Source organism: Monodelphis domestica, chromosome 4 (genome assembly GCF_027887165.1).
Source record: "Monodelphis domestica isolate mMonDom1 chromosome 4, mMonDom1.pri, whole genome shotgun sequence".
Lineage (NCBI taxonomy): Eukaryota > Metazoa > Chordata > Mammalia > Didelphimorphia > Didelphidae > Monodelphis > Monodelphis domestica.
In genome coordinates, this window is record NC_077230.1 from 452,416,968 (window position 1) to 452,441,828 (window position 24,861).

At 37.7% G+C, this 24,861-nt stretch overlaps 1 protein-coding gene across 1 annotated transcript in view; it reads right to left on the reverse strand.

Moving 5' to 3' along the window:
- Positions 1-3,824: 3,824 nt before the first annotated feature.
- The window catches only part of LOC100013894 (zinc finger protein OZF-like), a 159,906-nt gene continuing 138,869 nt past the window's right edge, over positions 3,825-24,861 (reverse strand). Inside the window, exons 5-6 of the mRNA XM_056796938.1 lie at positions 14,283-14,351; positions 3,825-9,490 (exon numbers count right to left, since the gene is read on the reverse strand). Coding sequence (XP_056652916.1) covers positions 8,514-9,490; positions 14,283-14,351 — 1,046 coding nt within the window. The 3' untranslated portion in view covers positions 3,825-8,513. The remainder of the gene's footprint in view (positions 9,491-14,282; positions 14,352-24,861) is intronic.

Consider the following 24,861-nt stretch of genomic DNA (forward strand, 5'->3'; position numbering starts at 1 on the left):
TATTTATAATGTCATTTTTATAATGTCCAAAATGTAAACAATATAAATAACTAATGATTGTGGTATAGCTGACTGAAACCCAGAATATTAATATAATGGCATGGTACAGCATGATAAAAAACTAAACAGATTGTATATAAAGATATATGAAATAACAAATCCAAGATAGCAGAAACAAGTGACTTCACTATACCTATTTCAGTGTGTGTGTGTGTGTGTGTATGTATACATGTTTGTGTTTGTATGTTTATGGGTTGTATGTGTCTGAATCCTAGAAGGAAATGTATAGAGAGAGTGAAGGGGACATAGAAATAACAGAAATGTTAAGTTTCTAAAGATTTAAATAGTTGTGAATTTTATTTCATATTTTCTTTATTATATTGAATTTAACAACAAATAAAATTGAGGAAAATAGAAAAAAGTCTTTATCATCACCTCTATGAGAATATTGTACTCTGGCCCTTGTTGACAAGAAATTAGCAAGAAAAGATTGGGAAGGTTCCAGTCTAGCTGGATATATCTCAAACTCACTATGTTCCAAACTGAGTTCAACATAAGAAGCCTTTCCCGATCTTTCTTAATACTAGTGCCTTCCTCTGTTGATTATTTCCTATTTAGTCTGTATAGAAATGTTTATAAGTCATGTGTTCCTTTAGATTGTGAGGTCCTCTAGACAGGCAGTCTTTTGCCTTCATTTGAATCTCCAGCACTTAACACAGTGCCTTGCACATAGTAGGGATTTAATAAGAACCTACTGACTGACTAATGTAATGATTATTTGCTGAAAGGGTAATTCAATTATATGACATTCTAGACAAGGCATCTTCCTCCACATCTGTCTTATCCGACCCATAGACCCTGCCATCTTAATTTCCCAGTGCTACCCTTCATCTCTGTCAAGCAACAGCAAACTTGGCACTGGTCAGAACATGTCAATGCCCTTAACACATGGTAGCATGGCCTTTCAATTCTCCATGACAGCCTACTTTAAAGTCAGGAGCTCAAGCTTGTCAACAAAATAAGATTTACTGGCAGTCAATTCTGTGCCTGTGCCTGTGCATTTATATCTGTTGACTGACACACCCTTGGCAGAGGGCATCTTCTAGGCTGTAGTGCTTGTAGAGAAAGGATTGTTTGCTTCTGGGTAAGGCAGTTGATTAATATTTGTCTTCCCATTGATCTCTAAAAGTCTCTGGGTTTGAAGACATCACAAAGTTGCTTGACCTTTTAGTGATTAATTTAACCTTTATAGGTACTTAGTACCCTTTTGTATTAGATCTAAAAATAGACCAACTAGCTTAGGGTTTTTGCTTCACTATAAGTATGAGTTGCGGACTTTTCATTGTTCAGTAAGGAGTTTACAACTTTATCTTCCCCTAAAGTGTGCCTAAGTATGGGTGGAGTAATGTTAAAATTCCCAATACATTCCTGATCAAGTACCTTCATTTGTTACAATAAGGGAATAGCCTTAACCAAATGTTCTAAGGTAGAGTCTGAGCAGTTTTAAGATTTACACAGGCTTTGTTTGCAACCAACAGAATTAAACCATTTATGGCAAATACATAACATCTCACTCTTCATTCCCTCAGACAACCAGAATTTCTCTTTTCCTGTCTATATACAGCATGTGACATATATAGCTACTTAATTATATGGTGTTCCTCCCATTAGAATGAAAGATCATGGAGTAACTAGGTGGTTCAGTGGATTGAGATCCAGGCCCAGAGAGAGGAGGCCTTGGGTTCAATTCTGGTCTCAGACAGGATTTTTTCATAGCCAAAATCCAGATGTTTATGATCAAAGACAAAAATACTATAAACATTGAGAAGGAATTAAGACTCCGAAGAGTCATGGTCAGAATCACACAAGATTTAGCAACCACTACTACAAAGGAGTAGAGAACTTGGAATATTTATAGAAGACAAAGGATATCAGCTTTCAACTATGAACAACTTATGCCTCATAAAAACAAATCCAAATCAAGGGAATTGCACTTCAATGAAATAAGAGAACTTCCAGCTATTGTTGAAGAAAATATCAGGGAAGAACAGAAACAAAATCACAAAGACGGAAGTCAAGAGAAACATTAAAAGAGAAATACAAGTCAAATACCATTAAGGACAAAGCAGGGATACACTGCTTACATTCCAATATGTGGGGATGAAAAATGAATCTCCTTTGAACCATGATCAGAAGTGAAAAAGAGTAATTAGAAAGTCTGGAACAAGTTCTAATATATCTCAATGTTTTTCAAAGCATGGAAATGGATAGTGTGGGTAATACCCTGGGCTAGGGATCTAGAAGAGATGAGAAAAATGGTTTTATACAATCAGAATGAGCAAATAGATGTCTATACCACAGAGAAGGATCTAGGAGGAAGAGGGGAGAAAATGACTCTTTTGAAATAGTCAAAGAATGAACTCCATAGGACAAATGATCAAATAAGCTCCCCCTTCCTAATAGAGATGAAAGATTGAGAGTACAGAATAATTTGGACATGGACAACGGAGCAATGTTGTCCTTTATTATTTATGTTTGTAACAGGAGTACATGGTTTTTTTCTTTATGAATTAGAGGCAGGCAAGGAGAGTAAGAGTATAAAATTGATTTTTTTAAATGATAAGAAAACATTCAGGTAACTTTCATAATTATGACTAGGAAAATTCTTAGTATTAGTTATTTATATATATTTAAAATCTAACTATATAAAACTTAAAATATTTTAATAAAATAAATGATGATCAAAAAAGACAAAACTACAGCCTGAATTTAATCAAATGTTACATCAAAAATGAACAATATAAGATATTATGTCCAAGAAGTAGGAAATTCCTTCAAAATTGGCAAAAAAGACAAAAAGGAAACTATCAATATCCCCAAAATCCCAAAATTCATAATAATGAAATGAGTGCATCATAAGTATGTGTATAATAAACCAGAAAAGAGGATTAACACCTGAAAAAATAATTTGTTATTTATTGCTTTGATTTTCATTTTCAATTATCAAAAAATTCAACATAACATTTTCAAACCTGTTCCAATTCCTTCTGGTTTTCCTCCTCTTCTTTTGGATATAATAAATATCTATTTTATGAACTAGTTCATCCTATACACATTTACAGTCATGATAATTAACTATGTATTTTCTTCTGTCCCCTTTTCCCCATTATTATTATTTCCCCATTATTATTCTTTCACCCTGACTCTCCTAAAAAGTGTTTTATTTTTGATCACCACTTCCCCCAATCCACCCTCCCTTATAATGGTCTCTCCCACCTTCCCTTATATCCAGCCTTTTCTACTTCCCCATAGGGTAAGATAGATTTCTATATCCAAATGAGTGTGTATATTGTCCCCTGTTTGAAAGACTTCTGATGAAAATAAGATCTAAGCATTATTCATCATCCCCTCATCTTCTCCTCCAGTGTAAGACCTCTTTTATGTCTCTTCTCTAAGTATAATCCTCTTTCATGCCCCTTAATTTTGGGGGGGGGGATTATTCCAACATAGTCAATTCACACCCACATCTTCTGTCCATGTATATTTCTTATAATGGCTCTAATAGTGATAAAGTTATGAAGTTATATATATATATATATATATATCATCTTTCTGAATAAGAATATAAACATTACAACCAAAATGCAGAAAAGCACAAATATTAAAAGAATCATTTTCTGATCATAATGCAATAAAAATTTGATTAGATAAATGGCTATGGAAAGGTATATTTTTATTATTTTTTTCAATTTTTTTCAATTTTTCAATATTAATTAAAAACTAAATAATTTAATCCTAAAGAATAATGAGTCAAGAACAAATCATAGAAACAATCAATAATTTTATTAAAGAGAATGACAACAATGTGACAATACTCCAAAATTTATGGGATATAGCCACAACAGTACTTAGGGGAAAATTTATATTTCTAACTACTTACATCAATAAAATAGAGAAAGAGCAGATCGATAAATTGAGCATGCAACTATAACAAATAAAAAAATTGAAATTTCCCAAATAAACACCAAATTGGAAATCCTGAAAACCAAAGGAGAGATTAACAAAATCTGCAGGAAGAAAATTATTAAACTAATAAATAAAACTAGAAGTTGGTTTTGTTAGGGGAGGGGGAGACAAAAAATAGATAAACAATTGGTTAATTTGATTATTAAAAGAAGTAAGAAAACCAAATTACTATTATCAAAAGTGAAAGGGGTGAATTGACCACCAAGGAAGGGAAAATTAAAGCTATTATTAGAAGCTATATCATCCAACTATATGCCAATAAGTCTGACAATGCTGAATATTTACAAAAATATAAATTGTCCAGATTAACAAAAGAGGAAAGAGAATACCAAAATCACAATGTAGAAAAAGAAACTGGACAAACTATCAATGACTTCCCTAAGAAAAAAAATTGATTACATTAAAATTTTTGCACAGAAAAAATCCAAAGCAGCCAATGACAGAAGAAAAGCAGAAAGCTGGGGAAAACTTTTTTTACAGCAAGTAACTCTGGTAAAGGCCTACATTTCTCAAACATATATAGAACTGAGTCAAACTATTAGAATACAAGTTATTCTCCAATTGATAAATGGTCAAAGGATGTGAACAGGCAGTTTTCAAATAAATCAAAGCTATCTATAGTCATATAAAATATCTTAAATCAATCTTGATTAGAGAAATGCAAATTAAAGCAACTCGGAAGTACCACATGACAGATTGGCCAATATGACTGAAAAGCAAAATGATAAATGTTGGAAGGGTTGTGGGGAAATTGGGACACTAATACACTGCTGGTGGAGTTGCGAACTGATCCAGCCATTCTGGAGAGCAATTGGGAACTATGCGCAAAGTGCTATAAAACTGTGTATAAGCCTTTGATCTAGAAACACTGCTATTAGGTTTGTACTCTAAAGAGATTTAAAAAATTAATAAAGAACCTATATGTATTGATAGCAGCTCTTTTTGTGATGGTAAAAAATAGGAAATTGAGGGAAAGCCCATCAATACGAGAATGGCTGAACAAGTTGTGGTATATGATTGTAACAATATATTATTCTATAAGAGATGAACAGGAAGATCTCAGAAAGATCTGCAAAGACTTACATGAACTGAGGCACAATGAAGTGAGCAGAACCAGGAGAACATTGTACATCGTAACAGCAATACTGTAAAATCAGTTAACTATGAATGGCTTAGCTATTCTCAGTCATATAATGATTCAAAGACTCAAGATTAAAAAGAAAATATCTTCTGGCTCCAGAGAAATAACTGATGGAGTCTCAAATGTAGACTGATGCATGTTTTTTTTTAAATTTTCTATTTTTTGGTTGGAGATTTCTTCCACAGAATGACTAATATGAAAATAGTTGACATGATTGCTGATGTATAAACTATATTAGATTGCTTACCCTCTCAGAGAATGAAAGGGAAGGGAGGAAGAGAATTTGGAACACAAAATTTAGGGAAAAAATGTTCTTGGATTTTTTCTAAATGCAACTGGGGAAAAATTAAATAATTTCCTTCCTTTCTTTTTTGTGCATGGGACACTCCTCTTCCCAATCACACTCAAAATGCCAAAGTTTCCCACAGAACACTAGCAAAAACAATATTTGAAATGAAAGCACACAATCAAGCAAAATCAATTCCTACCTTGTCCATATCCACAAATGTACTATTTATCAATCATCTTGAATCTCTCACATTTTGGTCAGTATGTAGGTAGCAGAGGTCTTTTTTAGACATATTCTGGAATAGTAGTTTGTCATTAAAATGATCAGTTGTAATATCTTTTTAAAGTTCTTGGTCTTTAGCAATGTTGTTATTATTATCAATTTATTCCCATGATGATATTCAGTTCATTCCAACAGTTCAGATGACTTGAGTTTGGAATGAAATTGCCTATCTTTGATAGCATGTTTGTGTTCAATTCCACTCACATACCAATATTTCTCCTGCTGTTGCACTGTAGTTGGGCATCAAACCTCGGTTGCTAATTCTTTGACCAAATAAAAGAAGATATTCTAAATATTTTTATATATTTTGTATACTTCGTCTCTCTTTGACGTTAAGGACATCCTGATGATGCCAGCGCGTCTCAGGATATTACTTTTGGGGTTTCACATCTCCACCAAGAGAGAATTAATTAAGATACTTGTGATTACTAGTGAATTCAAGCATACATGCTTTAGCTTGTTTTCAAAATTGAATTTTTAAATTAACATTCATTTTCTCTCTCTGACATGAACTCTCGAGACTCATGAAACTAATATACACAAAGAAAAAGTAAGAAATGATGATTGTGAGAGTTGCAGAGCCACGAGGAAGATCATATGAACTGATGGAAAGTCAAGTGAGCAGAATCAAAACACTTTACAACAACAGTATTGTAATGAAAGGCTTAAGAACACTGATTAATGCACATGAACACTTTTTATCTCCAGCGGAAGAAGGTTGAAATATGCTACCCAAATCCTGATAGAGATGAAGGATTCAGGGTGCAGGGTGGAATATAATCATTTTCTTTGGGCCTGGACAATGTGAGAAAATTTTCTCTCACTATACATATTTGTAAATTCCTTCCCATATTTGTGCCTGTCACTTTCTTATTACCTTTACCAATCTGAAAATTTTAAATTACTAGTTATTTGGATTAATGATTAAAGACGTAGAACATCTTTTTTCAGAAAGTTGCTGAAAATTTGGACTTCTTTCCTTAGAAGCTGTCTATTCATAGGTTTTGATCATATATCTACTAGGGATTGGCTCCTTTATATAAATCTGTATGTATTTTTTATATCCCTCAGATATGAGACTTTTATTAGAGAAACTTACTGCAAATCACTTTGCCACTTGATGGCTTCCTTTAATAGTTAGATACTTTGGTTTCTTCATGGATGCAAATTCCTCATTTTGTTTTGTATGATCTCCGCTTCTTCTCTAGTGATGCGGTCTTCCCTTTTTCATAATTTACAAAATGAATATTCATCATGATTCCTCCGGTTTCTTTGGGGTGATCTTTCAGCTCTTTATCATGTATGCATTTGGAGCTAATCCTGGTCTACACTAGGAGAGGCTGGTCTATTCCAGTCTGCCACACTGCCTGCCAGTGATCCCAGGACTTTGTAATGATTAGTAAGTCCAGTCTCAGCCATCGAGGTCTTTGGATGTGTCCATCAAGAGGTTCTGTGTTCGTTTTCTTGTCTATATTACACATATCTGTACAAGCTCTCTGATTTTAGGGGTTTGGACGATGGCCTCGGACTGTTCCAGTTTCAGATTTAGACCTGCCAGCTCTCCTTCTTAGAATACTGGGAGAGGTTTGTAGAAAGAGATACGGCTGCACTTTGGCTGAGAACACAGTTTTAGTGTCAGAGGGAACAGAGGTCTGAGCCCAACCTCTTCCTCTTAGAGATGAGCAGACTGAGGGACAGCGAGGTCATTCCTCAGCCATAGCTACCCAGCTAGAGAACATTTAAAGTAGATTCTGAGCCCGTCTTCCCAACTTTGAACCCCGATCCCTAATATACACGTTCTGAATGTCAATTTGAATAAAAAGACCCACACGTTGAGCACACTGACTTTGCTATGAAACATAGGATATGAGGAAAAACAGTAAGCAGTATTCATATAGCGATTGAGTCCTTGCACAGCATTTCATAACTATTTTCTCACTTGATCCTTTCACTGACCCTGGGAAGTAGGCGCTATTGCATCCCCGCTGCACAAATGGAGAAACTCGGGCCATAACGGGCTACGTGATTTTCCCAGGCTCACACAGCCAACAATGATCAGAGACCGAATTTAAACGATTCGAGGACAGCTGCTGCCTAAAGAGATCATGGTAAACATAAAGATCCCACAGACGCTAAAATCTTTATACCGTGACGCGTACCCGTTGGATCATGGAACCGCATCCATTATTACCACTCAGCGGGGGAATGGCTGAAGAAATCGTGGTATTAGACTACCAGGGAACGCTACAGGAGGCGTGAGTAAACGTCTGATCTCAGAGACAAATTCAATCCACTTCTGGCGCTCGGTGCACAGTATGGAATGTGCAGTGTCTAAGGGGGTCTCTGCTGCAGGAAGAGGCCTTTCATCATTAATTAACGTTTGATCTCCCGCAAGAGTCTTCCAATATGCACAGAAGTACGCGTTCCAGGCAAAGGCCTTCCTACAAGTTCACTTAAGGCTGTCTAGTCCACGTCGAGCGCGTGCATGGGTCTTCTCTCCGCGCCGAACCTTCTGATGTCAAGTCAGAGATGGCCTCGGGCTGAAGGCCTCACTGTGAGTTCATGTGAGGCTCATTCCCAAGACCCATTTTCTGATGTCCAGGGTGCTCTGTGCCATTTGAACGCCTTTCCCCACTCAGGGAAGGCATGATTTCTACTTGGTGGGAGTTCTCAGATGGGGGAAAAGGAGGAGGTCAGGCAGGATTTCCACATGGATAGCGTTCATGAGATGTCTCACCCAGGGCACAGAGTTAAAGCTCTGTCACCTCCAGCCATTCAGTACGGCTTCTCTCCAGAGTGGATCCTCAGGTGACGAGTGAAATGGGAGTGCTGCGTGAAAGCCTTTCCACACTGGTTACACTCATAAGGCTTCTCCCCCGTGTGGATTCTCTTATGTATTTTGAGGCTGTAGCTGCATCGGAACGTCTTCCCACACTGATTACATTCGTAAGGTCTTTCTCCAGTGTGGATTCTCTTATGCACAGCCAGGCTGTTCCTCTGGGCGAAAGCCTTTCCACACTGACTGCATTCATAAGGCTTCTCCCCCGTGTGGCTTCTCTCGTGCTCGGCGAGATAGTATTTATTGATGAAAGTCTTTTCACACTGATGGCATTCATGAAGCTTCTCCCCCGTGTGGATTCTCTGGTGTTCGATGAGGTTGGAGCTGCACCGAAAAGCCTTCCCGCACTGGCATTCGTAAGGTTTCTCTCCGATGTGGGTCGTCTGGTGCTTGTTCAGGTTGGAACGCCACCGGAAAGCCTTTCCACACTGACTGCACTCATACAGTTTCTCCGCGCTGTGGATTTTCTGATGGTTACGAAGATTGGAAGGGCATCGGAAAGCCTTGCCACACTGACCACACTGATAAGGCTTCTCTCCGGTGTGGATCCTCCTATGTACCGCGAGACTGTTCCTCTGGGTGAAAGCCTTTCCACACTGACTGCACGTGTACGCTTTGGCTGCAGTGTGGACCCTCGGCTGTTTCACGGAGGAGGAGTGGACACAGAACACTTTACCACACTCGGGACACTCGGGACCTTTCTGTCCACTATATATCCTCTTGGATTTAGCAACACTGGAACTCATTCTGAAAGCTTTTCCAGGTGGATTGAATTCACAGTGTTTCTCTTCAATGTGGATTCTCTCACATTTAGCAAGCCCAGTCCTGTATCCACCATACTGGGAAGAGTCATTCCATAAGGTCATTTTCAGATTCGCACTCGCCTCCTTCACATCAAACCTGATCTTTGAATCTGATAGAAACAAACACACACACACACACAGGCACTTGGATGAGTAGATTATCTTTCTTACACTGGCAGAAAGAAAACCGAATAATATAATTTTCCCAGGAAAAAAAATTGTCAAAATGAAATGAGCACAATCGGTCCTTTTAAAATGCTGTTAGCTCACACCAATAAGATGCTTTCATTAACCGAGTTCTCTACACAATCCCCTTGGATCCTTTCCACAAACCTGAGACTCAGGCAGAGGGAAAGTCTTGACTCTGAATGTCGGAGTGACCTGACCCAAATCCTCCCACCTGAGACAATAACTCAAGGAGTGTGCTCCAGGAGACGTAGTGTCTCCATTTCAGCTTCAATCCTTTCTTCAAATATATTTTGTTGCTTAGAATTGTATTCTGGGGTGGTTGGGCAGTCTTCCCAGTATTCTGTATTGACAGTTTTGATGCATGATCACATGAACACTCCTTGAAAATTTCATGCTAACTTGAGAAAAAGATTTATTCTTCTCAATTGTCCTATAATAATTTTGTTATATTCAGCTTTTCTTAGAATCTATTCAGATCTCAATCTCTCTCTCAATTCTCTCTCTGTAAATATAGTATTATATTTGGTGCACATATACTAAATATTCATATTATTTCACTATCATAATTTTAACATAGTATAATTTCCTATATTTACCTGAGGCATTTTATAGTCTCTTCTGGCCCATCATTTTTTTTAGGGTAGCCATTATATCTTTACTTTTAAATTTTATTTTTGGAAGCCTCTGTTCCCTAAATCAAAAAAGAAAAACTAAAGCCATTTTAATTAATTCCCCCAAAATCTGCATTTCCCTGCCTAAAAATATTATTTCCCATATTGAACCTTGAGTCCAACATCCTTCTGCTGGAAAGTGGCCAGTATACTTCACTGTTAGTCCTATAGTAATATATACCATTTATGGGAACCAGAATCCATTGAGAGTGGATGAAAATGGACCAAAGAGTTTGAGATAAACGTTCTTTAATGATTAATTCTTAAGCACTAAATAACTGTCCAGTTTTATTACAGATGCCTTTTTATTCCCACTGGGAAGGTAAGCACATATATATTTGATGCATAATCAGTTTCTTTTGGCAGTGATTCTAAAATATTATGATCAAGTATACAATGCTTTTGGTGTTCAGTTAATAAACACACCAAATTCTGACTAAGTACAATCATCAAACTGCTTTCCTTTTGTTTCTCAATCTGTCATCAAATTGTTTTCAAACCCCTGGAAGACTGTGAATTGATTTCCAATGGATGATCAAAGGCATGCACAGATGCTCATTTGCTTTTTATTAGTGAATCAGAATAGTTCCTTCGTTTGCCAGTTACTTTGCAATTCTATCTCATCAGTGATAAAATCACCAGATCAAGACATTATAAATATTTTTGTTCCATCAGGATAGATGGGAGGGTCTTTAATCATGACCTATGACCACTAAGTATGTGCATTGCAACCCATCTTGAAAAAAATCATTGATCATTACAAAGATTCTCCATTGGAAATGGTCATTATTGTCTCTTATTAAAGTGTTAAGGCTGTCTTTTAAATTGACCTTATCCTTGTAGAATCTCATTCTTTCAGGATTATATGAGGTTTATATATATATATATATATATATATATATATATATATATATCCTCAAAATAGGAGTATAGAATAATATTAAAATCCTAAATTTTAATGAAATAGTAAACGTTGAGATGGCAACAAGATTAGACGTTTCCTTAAGAACTAGGATATATACAGATACATATAATACTATAGACATCTATATTGTTGTTTAGTCCTTTCAGTCATGTCTGACCCTTTCTGACCCCACTTTGGGGGGGGAGAATTTCTTGGCAAAGAGCCTGGAATAGACTCCCATTTCCTTCTCCAGTTCATTTTATAGATGAGAAAACTGAGGCAAATAAGGTTAAGTGACTTTCCCAGGGTCACATAGCTAGAAAGTGTCTGAGGATGGACTTAAACTCAGGAAGATGAGTCTTCCTGATTCCAAGGCTGATGCTCTATCCACTGCACTACCTAGCTGCCATAAATATAATATAGACTTATACATAATTAGCTTACAAATGTTTCTAAAGAGACACGCAGACTTTGAACACAGCTTAGTTACAAATTCTCAAAATTGGGTTAATGAATTTACATGTAAAACTCTATTAATAATCTCAAAAAAAGTTTTAGTTATATATTTTCCTATTTTGAAGTTTATTTCTAATAATATTTTCCAAGTCAAGCATTCCTTGAATCCTATTTAAGATACTTCCTTCAGGCTGTTGATGATATTGTACATATCAGGTACAGGATCAAAGTAAAGACTCCCTGCTGGTGAACTCAATAAAACCTAGCTTGGTCCAAATTCTGTTTCTCAGACAATCTTTTATTCCTATTGCTGACAGCAAGACTAACATTTAGTGACATTTTCAATATATACATGTTAGGTATAATTACTACTGGTAGGACTGTTTTAAAAAAAAACAATTCTTGGGGAAAGCCCAACATGATATTTTCTCAATTTGTTTATAGTAATGAATTTATAACTTTATATTTTAGTTTTCAGATTTTAGAGTAAAATTTTATATTTATCACATCAGTCTAATGCAAACAATGAACATATAGGTTGCATGGTTTCAGATGCACCATCTCTATAGCAATGCAATCTTTGATCTCCCTAACTGACTCTATATCCTACTCATGATAGAGTTTTCCCAAATCTTTTCATGCCTCCTCATCCTTTCCATATCATTTGCATCCTCTTATATTCTCTAGTGAGAATATGGTCTCGTATTTGCCTTAAAAGTGAGGTATTTATGCAGAGCTCTTACCTCCTCATTTCACATATATTAGATGTCTTCTTTTCCTTCTTTGCATGCCACATGAAGAGGGGGCCCTACTGCTTGCCAAAAGCAAGTCCATCTATATCCATAATTGATCCCACTCCATCACCTCTTCTCCCTAAGAACATTCCCTCCTTAATCAGCCCCATCTTTTTCTACTAATTTTGAATCTCTCTCTGTCCACTGGTTCCTTCTCTACTTCCACAAATAAAATGGTCTACAAAATCCATCAAAAACCCACTTGATCCCTTCCTCCCTGTAATATGTTGTTCTATATCTTCCATTCTTTTCATTGGCCATCTATAGTTGGTTTCACCACTTCCTTTCCTCTTAGTTTCTTCAAAAATCTCTGCAATCTGGTTCCCATCTTCATTGTTCAACTGAAACACCTCTTGATAAAGATACTAATGATCGAATTACCAAAACCAAAAGCCTTTTCTCAATCCTTATTTTTTCTTGACCATTCACAGCCTCTGATCCTAGCCTCACCCACTTTTGCTTAATTCTCTCTCCTCTTCCCTCTAAGATTGAGGAACACTGACTACTCTCTCTTGCTATTCCTTATAATATGTCCAAAACTAACTTGTTAGATTTCCCTCAAAGCTCTCATCTTATTATTATCCTTTTACTATCTAGGATACATCCTTCCCAGTCATCCAGGGTCATAATATAGGTGTCATCCACTCGTCATTGTCTCACCCACTTTTGACCCCCAAATTCAATCTTTTGAAGAGTCCGCTTGATTATACCTTTTTAACATCTCTCCACTACATTTCCCTCTCCCAACATTGCTTCTATCTGGCTTTGGGAGCCAATAACTTCACACCTGAGGAATTGGAAGAACTCTCTCAAATGTCTCCAGAGGCCACTGGAGACTCCTCCAACCATCATCTGTCAAATTCTATCTCCTAAATCTCTTAGCTGATTATGTCCCTCCTACTCAAAAACATTCTAGTGGTTTCTTATTACCAAAGATAAAGATAAGATTAAAGATAAAATCCTTTGTTGCATTTTTAAAGCTCTTTATCATCTGCCTCCCATCTACCCATCTAGTATTCTTCCATCTTATTCCCATTCCACATATGTTAGTAGTGGATAGGTTTCCTTTCTCTTCCATGAGCCAGACACCTTATCTCCTAACTGCATGGGTTTTCCCAGGCTGGCCCTCATGTCTAGAATGCGTTTCTTGGCTTCTTTGAGGTACCAATGAAAAGCTCACATTCTATAATATAAAACAGGTTTTACATAGTTGTGTCCATTAGAGAATAAGCTCCGTGACAGCAGGTGTCACTTGTATCTCTTCCTAGTCTCAGTGCTTAGCTAGAGTTTGGAACATAGCAAGCACTTAACAAATGTTTCTTGTGGGAGGCAGCTAGGCAGCTCAGTGATTTGAGAGCCAGGCCCATACGTAGATGGGAGGTCCTAGATTCGAATCTAACCTGAGACACTTCCTAGATGTGTGACCCTGGTCAAGTCACTTAAACCCCACTGCCTAGTCCTTACCACTCTTCTGCCTTGAAATCAATAGACAGTATTGATTCTAAGGCAGAAGGTAATAGTTATTTTTTTAATCAAAACAAAAAATAAAACAAAATAAATAAATGCTTGCAGTCTTAAGGAAGGTCTTAGGAAGAGCTTTCAAGCCCATTTTAGATTGATGCAGGAGAGTTCTATGCTCCAAAGATTCCAACAAAGACATCTTAGAGGATAACTGATTTAATACAAAAGGGAATTGAAGTCCATGGAATCCAACTTTATTTTTATAAATGAGGAAACTGAGGCTTCGTGATTTGTCCAGAATCTCCCTGTTAAAAACTATTGCAAAAGAAGAACAAGTCAGCTCTTCCTGCCCCCTTGTCCCTTTATTCAAACATAAAGAAGTCTCTTGTTATGCTAGCTCACATTTACCAGCTTTCAATCTACTCACCTGAACAGAAATTCCTCAAGTCTTCTTGCTCAAAATAGGTGATCCAATATTCTCTGGGAACTGGAAGCCCTACAAATGGAGAATAATTTAGGGATGAGGATGGAGAGAAAAATTTAATTTAATTCTCATTAGGGAAAGGGAGAATGCAAGCAAGTCCACAAAGGTGGTTCCTAAAGACTACCCAAAGATGGTTTCCAGGATATTTATTGCTGAGAGCTTTAGGGATTGGTGGCATGGCAGGGAATATAGAATCAATTTGGAATTAGAAAATTCCAACTTTGTCTACCTCTTTCATAGAAGTAGGGCCATATCCCATCGCTTCCATTTTCAAGAAATTAGATAACGGAGAGGAAACTGCACTGGTCCTGGAGTCAGGAAGACCTGGGCTCAAATCTGATCTTAATACTTAGCCATTTACTCATGGGAAAGTCACTTAATCTCTATTTGCCTCAGTTTGCTCAACCACAATTAGGGATATTAATACTACCCAAACCTAAAGGTTGTTGTGAGGATCAAGTGACATCATACATGTAAAGAATGTCCATCACAGTGCCTGGTACAGAGAAGACATCTAGATGAATATTTATTCCCTTCTCTTTCTTCCCATGCATTTAAACTAAAATTTAGGGGGTGTATGAAGGAAGAACAAGGGCACCCTTGCTATACTAGGACTTTAAGAATAAGACTAGGAGTAGTGATCTATACATTTATCCTTATTAACCAAAAGGACATTCCAAAGACAAAACCCTTCCCAAAGAGGAAGGATGACCTCAGGAGGAAGGCGCTCCCCTTCACTGTCTATCTTTAAGGAAAAACAGCATGATCAGTTTTTAGGGATTTTGCAGACAAAAGTCATGTCCAAGTAGAAATTAGACTGGATAATAGATGAGGTTCAGTACCACTCGTTTGAGCTGCCTAGAATCAGAAGACAACTGCAGGAATATCAAAAGAAACTCTGGCTCTCTTTAACAGAAGGGAAAAACCTATCACAGGAAAAACCAGGCATTAGGAAGGTCTTGCCTCTTAGACACAGGGGATCATCACTTTGACCTTTATTAGAATTAATAAAAAAATGAAAGTCTGCACACTAGGGAAAGAATAAGGGCTCCTTCAGGCAATGAGGGTTAAGTGACTTGCCCAGGGTCACACAGCTGGGAAATGTCAGAGACCAGATTTGAACTGAGGAACCTCCTGTCTCTAGGCCTGGCTCTCGATCCATTGATCCACCTAACTGCCCCCATCTTCTCAATTCTTTTTTTTTTTTAAGTTTTAGACATTTTATTCAATTATTTAATTTTTTGTTATTTTTTAAATTATTATTTTTAATTAATTTAATTTTTAATTATTTAATTTTATTTGAATAGTTAATTCAAAATGTTTTTCCATGGTTACAAGATTCCTGTTCTTTCCCTCCCCTCCCTTTCCACCCCCTCCCATAGACAACACACAACTCCACTGGGTTTTACATGTGTAATTGATCAAGAACTATTTCCATGTTGTTGATGTTTGCACAAGCATGACCAATTAGAGTCTACATCCCCAGTCATATCCCTATCAACCATGTGATCAAGGATTTGTTCTTCTTCTGTTTTTCTTTTCCCACAATTCTTCCTCTGAATGTAGGTGGTGTTCTTTCTCACAGGCCTCTCAGAATTGCATCTCCTCAATTCTTAAGGCAACATTATTAGCTCCTTAGACCTGGAATCTGACCTCAGTTCAACTCCAGTCTCAGAAAGTCATAAGTGGTGTGACTCTCAGCAAGTCACTTTATCTGTTTGCCTCAGTTTCCTTAAGTGTAAAATGGGGACAAGAAGCTCCTCTCTGCCAGGATAATTCTGAAGACCAAAGGAGATAATATTTGTAAACACAGAACAGTGTTTGGTATATGATGGGTGCTTCTCTTCCTACCATACCAAGCTAATGCAACGCCTTGCTCCAAGTCCCTCACCACTCCAGTCCATCTTCTGCATTACACCTAAAGTCATTTTCCTTAAACACAGATTTGTCCAGGTGACAACCCACAATTATCAGTTCCTCTTCAATGGCTCCCTGGAGCCTCTAGAATCAAATATGAACCCTCTCCTAAGGTCTGAAAGCTCTACCTGAACTAGCCCCAACCATTCACCCTCCTGGCCTTAGTGATCCAGTCACTTGGGACTTCCCATCCTTTCCCAATATGGTCTTCCACTTTCCACTTCCTGTCTCTGTGCTGTGCCTGTTTCCCTTGCCTGGAACTTACTCCCTCTTTCTCTCCACCTTTAAGAAATATCTCAGGGCAGCTACATGGCTCAGAGCATTAACTGATTGATTAGTTGGGGGTTTTACTAGCCTTTTAGTCATCGTTCATTATTCTCTTTAGTTTTTCTAATATTTAATTTAAATTTAATATTTAGTTAGTTTTTCTAATATTCTGGGCCTAGATCTAAATCTAGTTACTCCCTCTTAACCATTTCATCCATTCTATGCCCCTTCTTTCCTCTGTTTCCCTTAGCTACTTGGCATTACCCTAACTCCAATTTATTCTACCAACTGCCTCCATTTTCTCTGGTCCAGACCACAAGAGATTGGTTCTTTTCCTGATGTCTTCACACAATGAGGGGAAGGGAACTGCCAAGGTGCCTGTAGTACAGAAACCAAAGGGAGGGTCATCTAAAAGAAGTAGCCAGATACATATATGCTAGTCAATGTTTTAACAACTGGCTTCCAAAAAAATAAAATAAATAAGGATAATAGAGTTTTATGTATTATGTTCATGCTGAACATCCCTTTCTAAGGTCTAAACAACAAAACCATCAAACCATGACTTGCACTTTGAACTGATTTCTTAGGACAAGACACTCACACAAAACATTTAACAATGCAAGCTAGGTCAAGCACAGTGAATTACTGGGAGAAGATAACTGCTAACATTTTCTTCTGTAGTCCCTCTTTTGCTGTGTAGGATGATGATATAAACCACAGGACCAGCTGCAACAACAGCTGGTTCTCTTCGGTGTCTTCTCTCCTCTAATTGTATGAAAGAACCAAATGTTTACAGAAGGGGAAAAAAAGGAGACGAAGAGAGAGAACTCTCTTCTCTATCACATGTATACAGTGATACATAAAAGCCTTAACAATCATACCTTAGAGGGCACCTAGTTAGCTCAGTAGACAGAGAGCCACGTCCAGAGATGTCTGGAGGCCTCAGACACTTCCTAGCTATGTGACTCTGGGCAAATCACTTAACCGCATTGCCCAGCCCTTACTGCTCCTCTGCCTTGGAACCACGACACAGTACTGGTTCTATGACATAAGTTAAAGGTTAAACAAAACAAAACAACAATCACACCTTTTGGCCTTTCCATAACCACTTTCACTTTAATGAATAAGCACGTTTTCTCCTTTCTCCCCCCAATATTGTATAAACTCTGCTAGTTGAATTGTGAATGACATGGTTTCTCATCAGATGGCTAAGTGGCCAAGTAGATAGAGCACCAGGGCTGGAGTCAGGAGGACTTGCTGGGTTAAAATCTGGCCTCAGACACTTACTAGCCATGAGATTCTGGGCAAGTTGCTTTACCCATCTGTCTCCGTTTCCTGATCAGTGTGAATCATTCCTATCATAGACTATCAGAACCAAAATGGACCATCTAGCTCAAAGCAATTGCCTTGGCCAAGGCCACAGAGCAATTTAGTGGGGACCACGATTAGAACCTATGCATGGTGTCTTCTATTTTAGAGATCTCCCTTCACTCTCTGTTGTTTCTACAGTGCCCTGAAGCTGTAAATGGCTGGCTAAATGGGAATTGCCATTTTTATAATTTTATAATTATCTTTCCCCATAAAACTGATCAGGCCAAGGCTTAGAGCTGGAATGAACAGAAGAGGAACAAGGATGTCAAAAGGGCCTTGAAGAAACTAATGGAGGAGAAAAATATTTCCTAAGAAGAGATGATGGACTACATTTTGACAAGATTGGAGAAAATAAAACATATGAAAAAAAGAAAACCCTAGCAACATCTTTCCCTCACAAATTTCCTCAATAACTAGGGTAGTAAACGATCAGGTAGAGTTGCAGAGAGTTGCTTTTTCAGAGAAGTAGTTCAGGCTGTCCCAGAAAGCCTGTGCCCACTCTTCAATCAGCAGACTGACATCTCATCCCCCAGACCTGTGCCAAATAGTCAGGACAATGAAAGTGCCAAAGAAGAAAGAAAAACACACATTACAGCATTCACCTCCCCGGGCCTCTTTCCAATGGATTGTCATGCCAGGAGAGTCGTACATTGTTCCAATCAATAAACATTTAGATGTCTACTATTTGCCTGACTCCATGATAAGCATGAAGAATAACTATAAAGAAGGGTAAAGAAAGCCCCAGCTCTCATAGAGCTAACAATCTAATTAAAGAGACAAATTTGAAGTGATGAGGACCATGTGCTTCTGGTGGTAGTAGTGTCAGAGGAGAGAAGGGAATATTTAAGAGAAAAGATGAATGTAAAACTGGCAGGCCTTGGCATCATATTGGACAAAAAAGGGAATCAGAGAGGATGAGGAGTCAAATATGACTTACTAAATTGTGAGCCTGAGAGAGTTGAAGAAAAAGTACCTGACAGAAATAGGGAAGTTGGGAACAGTAGAGTGTTTTTGGAGAAAATGAATTTATGAGTTTGGTATATTTTGCATGTAGAATGTCTTTCATGATATCCAATTCAATGTGTCTAGTAGGCATGTCAAGATCTGAGAAGAGAGGGTAGCAGGGGAGGTTAAGGCTTGACAAGTACATTTCAGAATCATCAGAATAGAGATGATCATTGAATGCCTGGTAGCTGAACAGATCTCCTAATGAAACAGTAGAGAGAGAAGGGAAAGGGGCCCAGGTTAAAGATCCAGCAAAGGAGAAACAGTCATGTTAGTAAAAAGAAACCCAGGAAAGTGTTATAAATCCATAGAGAGTTGAAAGTGTGAAGGAGAAGAAATGATTAACAATGGGGAAGGAAGGAAGGAAGGAAGGAAGGAAGGAAGGAAGGAAGGAAGGAAGGAAGGAAGGAAGGAAGGAAGGAAGGAAGGAAGGAAGGAAGGAAGGAAGGAAGGAAGGAAGGAAGGAAGGAAGGAAGGAAGGAAGGAAGGAAGGAAGGAAGGAAGGAAGGAAGGAAGGAAGGAAGGAAGGAAGGAAGGAAGGAAGGAAGGAAGGAAGGAAGGAAGGAAGGAAGGAAGGAAGGAAGGAAGGAAGGAAGGAAGGAAGGAAGGAAGGAAGGAAGGGAGGGAGGGAGGGAGGAAGGAAGGAAGGAAGGAAGGAAGGAAGGAAGGAAGGAAGGAAGGAAGGAAGGAAGGAAGGAAGGAAGGAAGGAAGGGAGGGAGGGAAGAAGGGAAGAAGGGAGGAAAGGAGGGAGGGAGGAAGGGAGTAAGGAAGGGATGAAGGGAGGAAGGAAGGGAGGAAGGGAGGAAGGAAGGGAGGAAGGGAGGAAGGAAGGGAGGGAGGAAGGAAGATCAAACACTAAAGAGCCACAGTTGGAATCATATATGATTTAGCAGTCACCAGTACCAAGGAGTAAATACAAGGATAAACTCTTTACTTTCTAATATGGAGAGTCTCCTTTGAATCATGATCATGGATGAAAAACCATAATTAAATGGGAGTTCTGATTTGTCTCCATATTCTTAAAATCATGGAAATGGAAGATGTGTGAAATGCACAGGGCTGAGAAAGGGAAGAGATATAAATGATCTCACACAATCAGGATGGGCAAGTAGAACAGAGGAAGACCAAGTGGAGGGAGAAACCACCTTTTTTTCCCCAAAATCTGTAAGTCTATTGTAAATAGGAACTTGGTCTAAAAGTTAAAGAAGAGACTCCAGAGTACAAATGATGAAATGTGCTATCTCCCTCTAAAAGACATGAAGGACTCGGTATGGAATAAGACATCTATTTTTGGGGCATGGACAAAGCAAGAATGCCGTTCTTCATTATTCATGTTTATAATAAAAGGTTTTGGTTTCTTTTCTGAAGGCAGATGAGAGAAGTAAGGGGAATGTTTAATAAGTGAAAAAATATTTTTTTAAAAATCAGAGGGAAAAACATTCAAGTATCTTTCACAATTAAGACTAGGAGAATTTTTAATGAAAATATATATGTATATAAACTCTACATAAAATTTAAAAGATTTTTAAAACTAAATGAATGTAAGTAAAACAAAAATTATGCTCTGGAGATTTTTATCAAATGTTATATTAAAAAATGAACATATGGGAAATCCTATGATTAATCCCCCTCAAAATGTCAAACTTTCCCACAAAACTGACCAAAAAGTCCAAAATATATATCTGAAATGAAATCACATAGTTAAGCAAAATCAATTCCCACTTTGTCCATATTCCCAACATTTTGAACTTATCATCCTTGGGTGTCAAGAGAGGTAGCAGATTTTAATAAATCCTCTGAAATTTTAGTTTGTCATAATCATTCTCAGAGATGTGACATCTTTCAAATTTCTTAGTTGACTGTTAGCAATGTTGTAATAGTTATCGATTATTCCTTTGAGATTATTCAGTTCGCTCTACAGCCATTCATTTGACTTCTGAGCTTTTAAAGGAATTGCCAATCTTTAATGGCATATTTGTGTTCAATTCAAGCCTTGCATCAATATTTGTTCAGTCATTGGAACTATAGTCAGGAATCACACTTGAGTTTCCAATTATTTGCCATGACAAAAGAAGCCCTTATGGATATTTTATAAACTCTGGTCCTTTCCTTATGCTTTCAGGGAATTTCAGGGAATACACATATGTCCCAGTAATGAGACAAAGGGTAATTACATGGGGGGGGGGGGGGTGTTAACATTTTCGGTTTAAGTTAGGATGCCTATAATTATTAGAGAATTCAAGCATACAGAACTTCAGCTTCTTTTAAAATTTTAATTAATATTCATTTTCACCCCCTTTAACCAATCACATCCAGACTCTTGAAAGGAATATGTAGTTAAGAACAATGACATCTGCAGAACACTGGTCATTTCCATGAATTTGATGAAATAGGATGTGCTATAAGAAATAAGGATGGTGAATGGCTGCAGAAACTTGGAAAGGTTTATATGAATTAATGTAAAGTGAAATAAGTAGAACCAGAATACCTTATAAACAAACATATATATATATATATATATATATATATATATATATATATAGTGAAAATTAAGACTGTAAGACTTAAGAATTCTAATCAATGTGATGAATAGCCATGTTTTGTGACAGAGGCTGGCACTAGAGAAAAAGTGCCAAGCTGAAGAGTATGTGAAATTGATCACCTCAACAGGAGAGGGGCCCCAGGAGTGAAATCCGGAAGGAGAAGCAGTCTCTGGCGGAAGGAGCAGTAGCTCTCTCAGTCTTGAGAAGCTGAAGAGAGAAAGTGGGAAAAGACTTTCTCCTGAGGGTTCCCCATTTTTCCTGCTGGTGACTGGACATCTTTCCTCCCAACACTTCCCAATTGAAGGAACTTCTGAAGAGAAACCTGAGCAGACTTTACCTCAGCTCCTATTGCCCAGGGGTGAGTCAACCTGACTTTCTCTCAGGGGGCTCAGTCTGCCAAGACCCGAGTTCCCCCCAAACTCGAGGAGGGAGGGCAGAAGGGTTTAGATAGAGGCAGGAACCCCTTCTCCCCACTTTCCTTTTCCCATTCTTCCTTGCCTATTATTCCTTTTGTATCACCTGAGTTAACATTAAAAGTTATCTGTTCCCCAAGTTGAGTGTGAGTGAATGGATCAAGGGGAGACCTTTTGGTCTCGAGTAGTGGAGGGGGGACAAGAGGGACAAGAGTGAGTTGGGGAGGACAACTTTAGCTAAGGTGGGAAGGCAGAAGGGGGAAAATCTTCAAACCCCCTCTCCTCTCTCTGAGCCAACCCATTACATCTGCTGTCTCCCCTGAACCCCACTTTGAGAAGGGGGTTCTTGTATCCTTCCCCCGTCTCCATACCAAAAGTCCAACCTTTCCTTGGGGTACAAAACTTCCCTCTCTTTTATCTTTTTTAAATATAGTCTCCAGAGGAGGGAAAAAAATGAAATATGCTATCATGTCTCATTTAACATTCCCTGACACTATGGAAGTTAGGTACATTGTATAAATGAGAAAAGTCGAGGGAGAATAGATTCAGTGACTTGTCTAGGGTCACATAGCTAGTAATTATCAGAGGCTGAATTTGAACTTAGGTCTTGTGGATATAGGGACAGCCTTCTATCCACTGTGCCATCCAGCAGCCTAAAGAAATCATTACAAAAATAAATGTCCAACACATACCAAAATATATTGTATGCCAGGACATTTTTGGTCAGCTAATACCAATCAACTAGGGAATGGCTGAAGAAGATATGGTATTAATGATCCAAGGGAATTCTGAAGGACTTGTGATGAAAAAATGCTATCTGTCACTAGAAAAAGAACTGATGGAGTCTGAAAACAGATTGAAGCATACTTTTTAAATTTTTCTTTTGGCTTTTTTTTTTGATAAGTTATTTTTTTAACAACATGACTAATATGGAAATATATGTTTTGCATGACTTCAAATGTGCTTTCTCAATGATAAGGAGCTGAGGACAGGAGAGAATTTGGAACTAGATATTTTTTTTTAAACCTAACATTAATTGGTTTTACATGGGGTCAGATAGGTAGCTCAATGGATAGAGAGAGAGCTAGGCCTGAAGATGGGAGGTCCCAGGTTCAAATATGGCCTCAGATATTTCCCATCTGTGTGACCTTGGGCAAGACATTTAGCCCTCATTGACTAGCCCTTACTGCTCTTCTGTCTTGGAACTAATACACAGAACCAATTCTAAGATAGAAAGTAAGGGTTTTTAAAAATTGGTTTTATAAATATCAAGAAAAGAGTGAAATATTTAATAATAGGGGAGAAAAACAAGAGTAAGATAAAAAAAGATGTTGGAAGGATTATAGAGAAAAATTCAATCCATTTTTAGGGCTTTATGAACATTATTAATTTTGTAATTTCTAATGAGGTCTATGTTCCGAGAAAAGGTCTTCCATCATTAATCACATCTCTAACCTTTACCTCCAGCAAAAGTTTTCCAATATTCAGAAAAGTAATGAGTTCCAGGTAAAGCCCTTCCCACAATTACTGATTTTATAAGACCTTTTTCCAGGGTGAGTAGTATGGTATCTAGTAAACTTCATCATCTAAAAAATAGATACTCATTTAGCACATGAATAAGTCTTCTCCCCACTAGGAATCCTCTGATGTAAAGTAAGAAATGACCTCTGATTAAAGACATTCCCACATTGATCCCATAGAAGTCTTGTTCTCAACATGAATTTTCTGATGTCTAACAATCTCTGTACTCTATCAGAATGTCTTTCCACATTCATTAGAGGGATATAATTCCTGTTTCAGAATTTTGATGGGAAATAAGGCATAACTTTAGAATAATTTTCCAAAGTGACTGTATTAATAAGGTTTTCTCTCTAATAAGGATTCTCTAGTGTAAGGTAAGGAAAGAGTAAAAATTCAAAGTTTTGCCATATTCTGGACACTCATAAGGTTGCTATTCAGGGTGGATTCTCTCATATGCAGCAAAGTTTCCCCTGTGCATGAAATCCTGTTCACATTGTGCACACTCTCCTCTTATGAATATTAGGACTAGTGTTGAGTCCAAAAGCCTTTCCATATTGATCACCTTCCTAAGGTTTCTCTTTACTGTGGGTTCTCTTATGTTTAGGAAGAGAGGGGTAGCATGTGAAAGCTTTTCCACATTGATTATATTCATAAGGTTTCTCTCCACTGTGGATTCTCTGGTGTTTAATAAGGGAAGAGTGTACACTAAAAACTTTCCACATGCTGGATCCTTACCACAAGGCTAAGACATAAGGAGAGCATGCAGTCTCATTATATGTTACAACTCCAGCTATGAACTCTAAAGGATGAGTGACCTGATTCATATTCCAGCCACTGAGACTAGAACTCAAGCTCATTAACTGATTCTGCTTGGTACACTGAAGATTGTCTCCATTTCCACCTCAATCCCTTCTTCAAATTCATTTTGTGGATTACAATTTAATTCTGTTCTAGTCTCTGTGGTATATCAGATATCACTTATTTTTGAATAGCCATTACATCTTTCTTATGAAATTTTTATCTTATAGTGTCTCTTTTCATGAAATCTAAAAAAAAAAAACCCTAAAATCCTTATTTTAAGAAAAAAACACAACAAAAAACTATGCATTTCCCATGTAAAAAAATATTTTTTCATTCTAGATCCTGAGTCCACTATCCTTCCATGAGGAAGTGGACAGCATGTTTCACTATTAGTCCTCCATCCACATTTTCTATTTAGGAAAACCAGAATCCTTAGGGAATTAGCAATTATCATCCAAGAGGGTTGAACTAAATTTTTTTTAACCTGACCATCAAGTTTTATTCTTAGGGAGTTGCCTAGAAGCCTACCGCACCTGACCCCAGAAAAGATATAGGATAGACTCACCTACTGAACATAACCAAAAAGGGGATGCAGGTAGGAGCAGCCCACCAAATGAGCCCAGGAGTGGTACTGGTGGGACTTGTGCACATAGATGGTCTGGGGAGAAAAATACAATAGTATT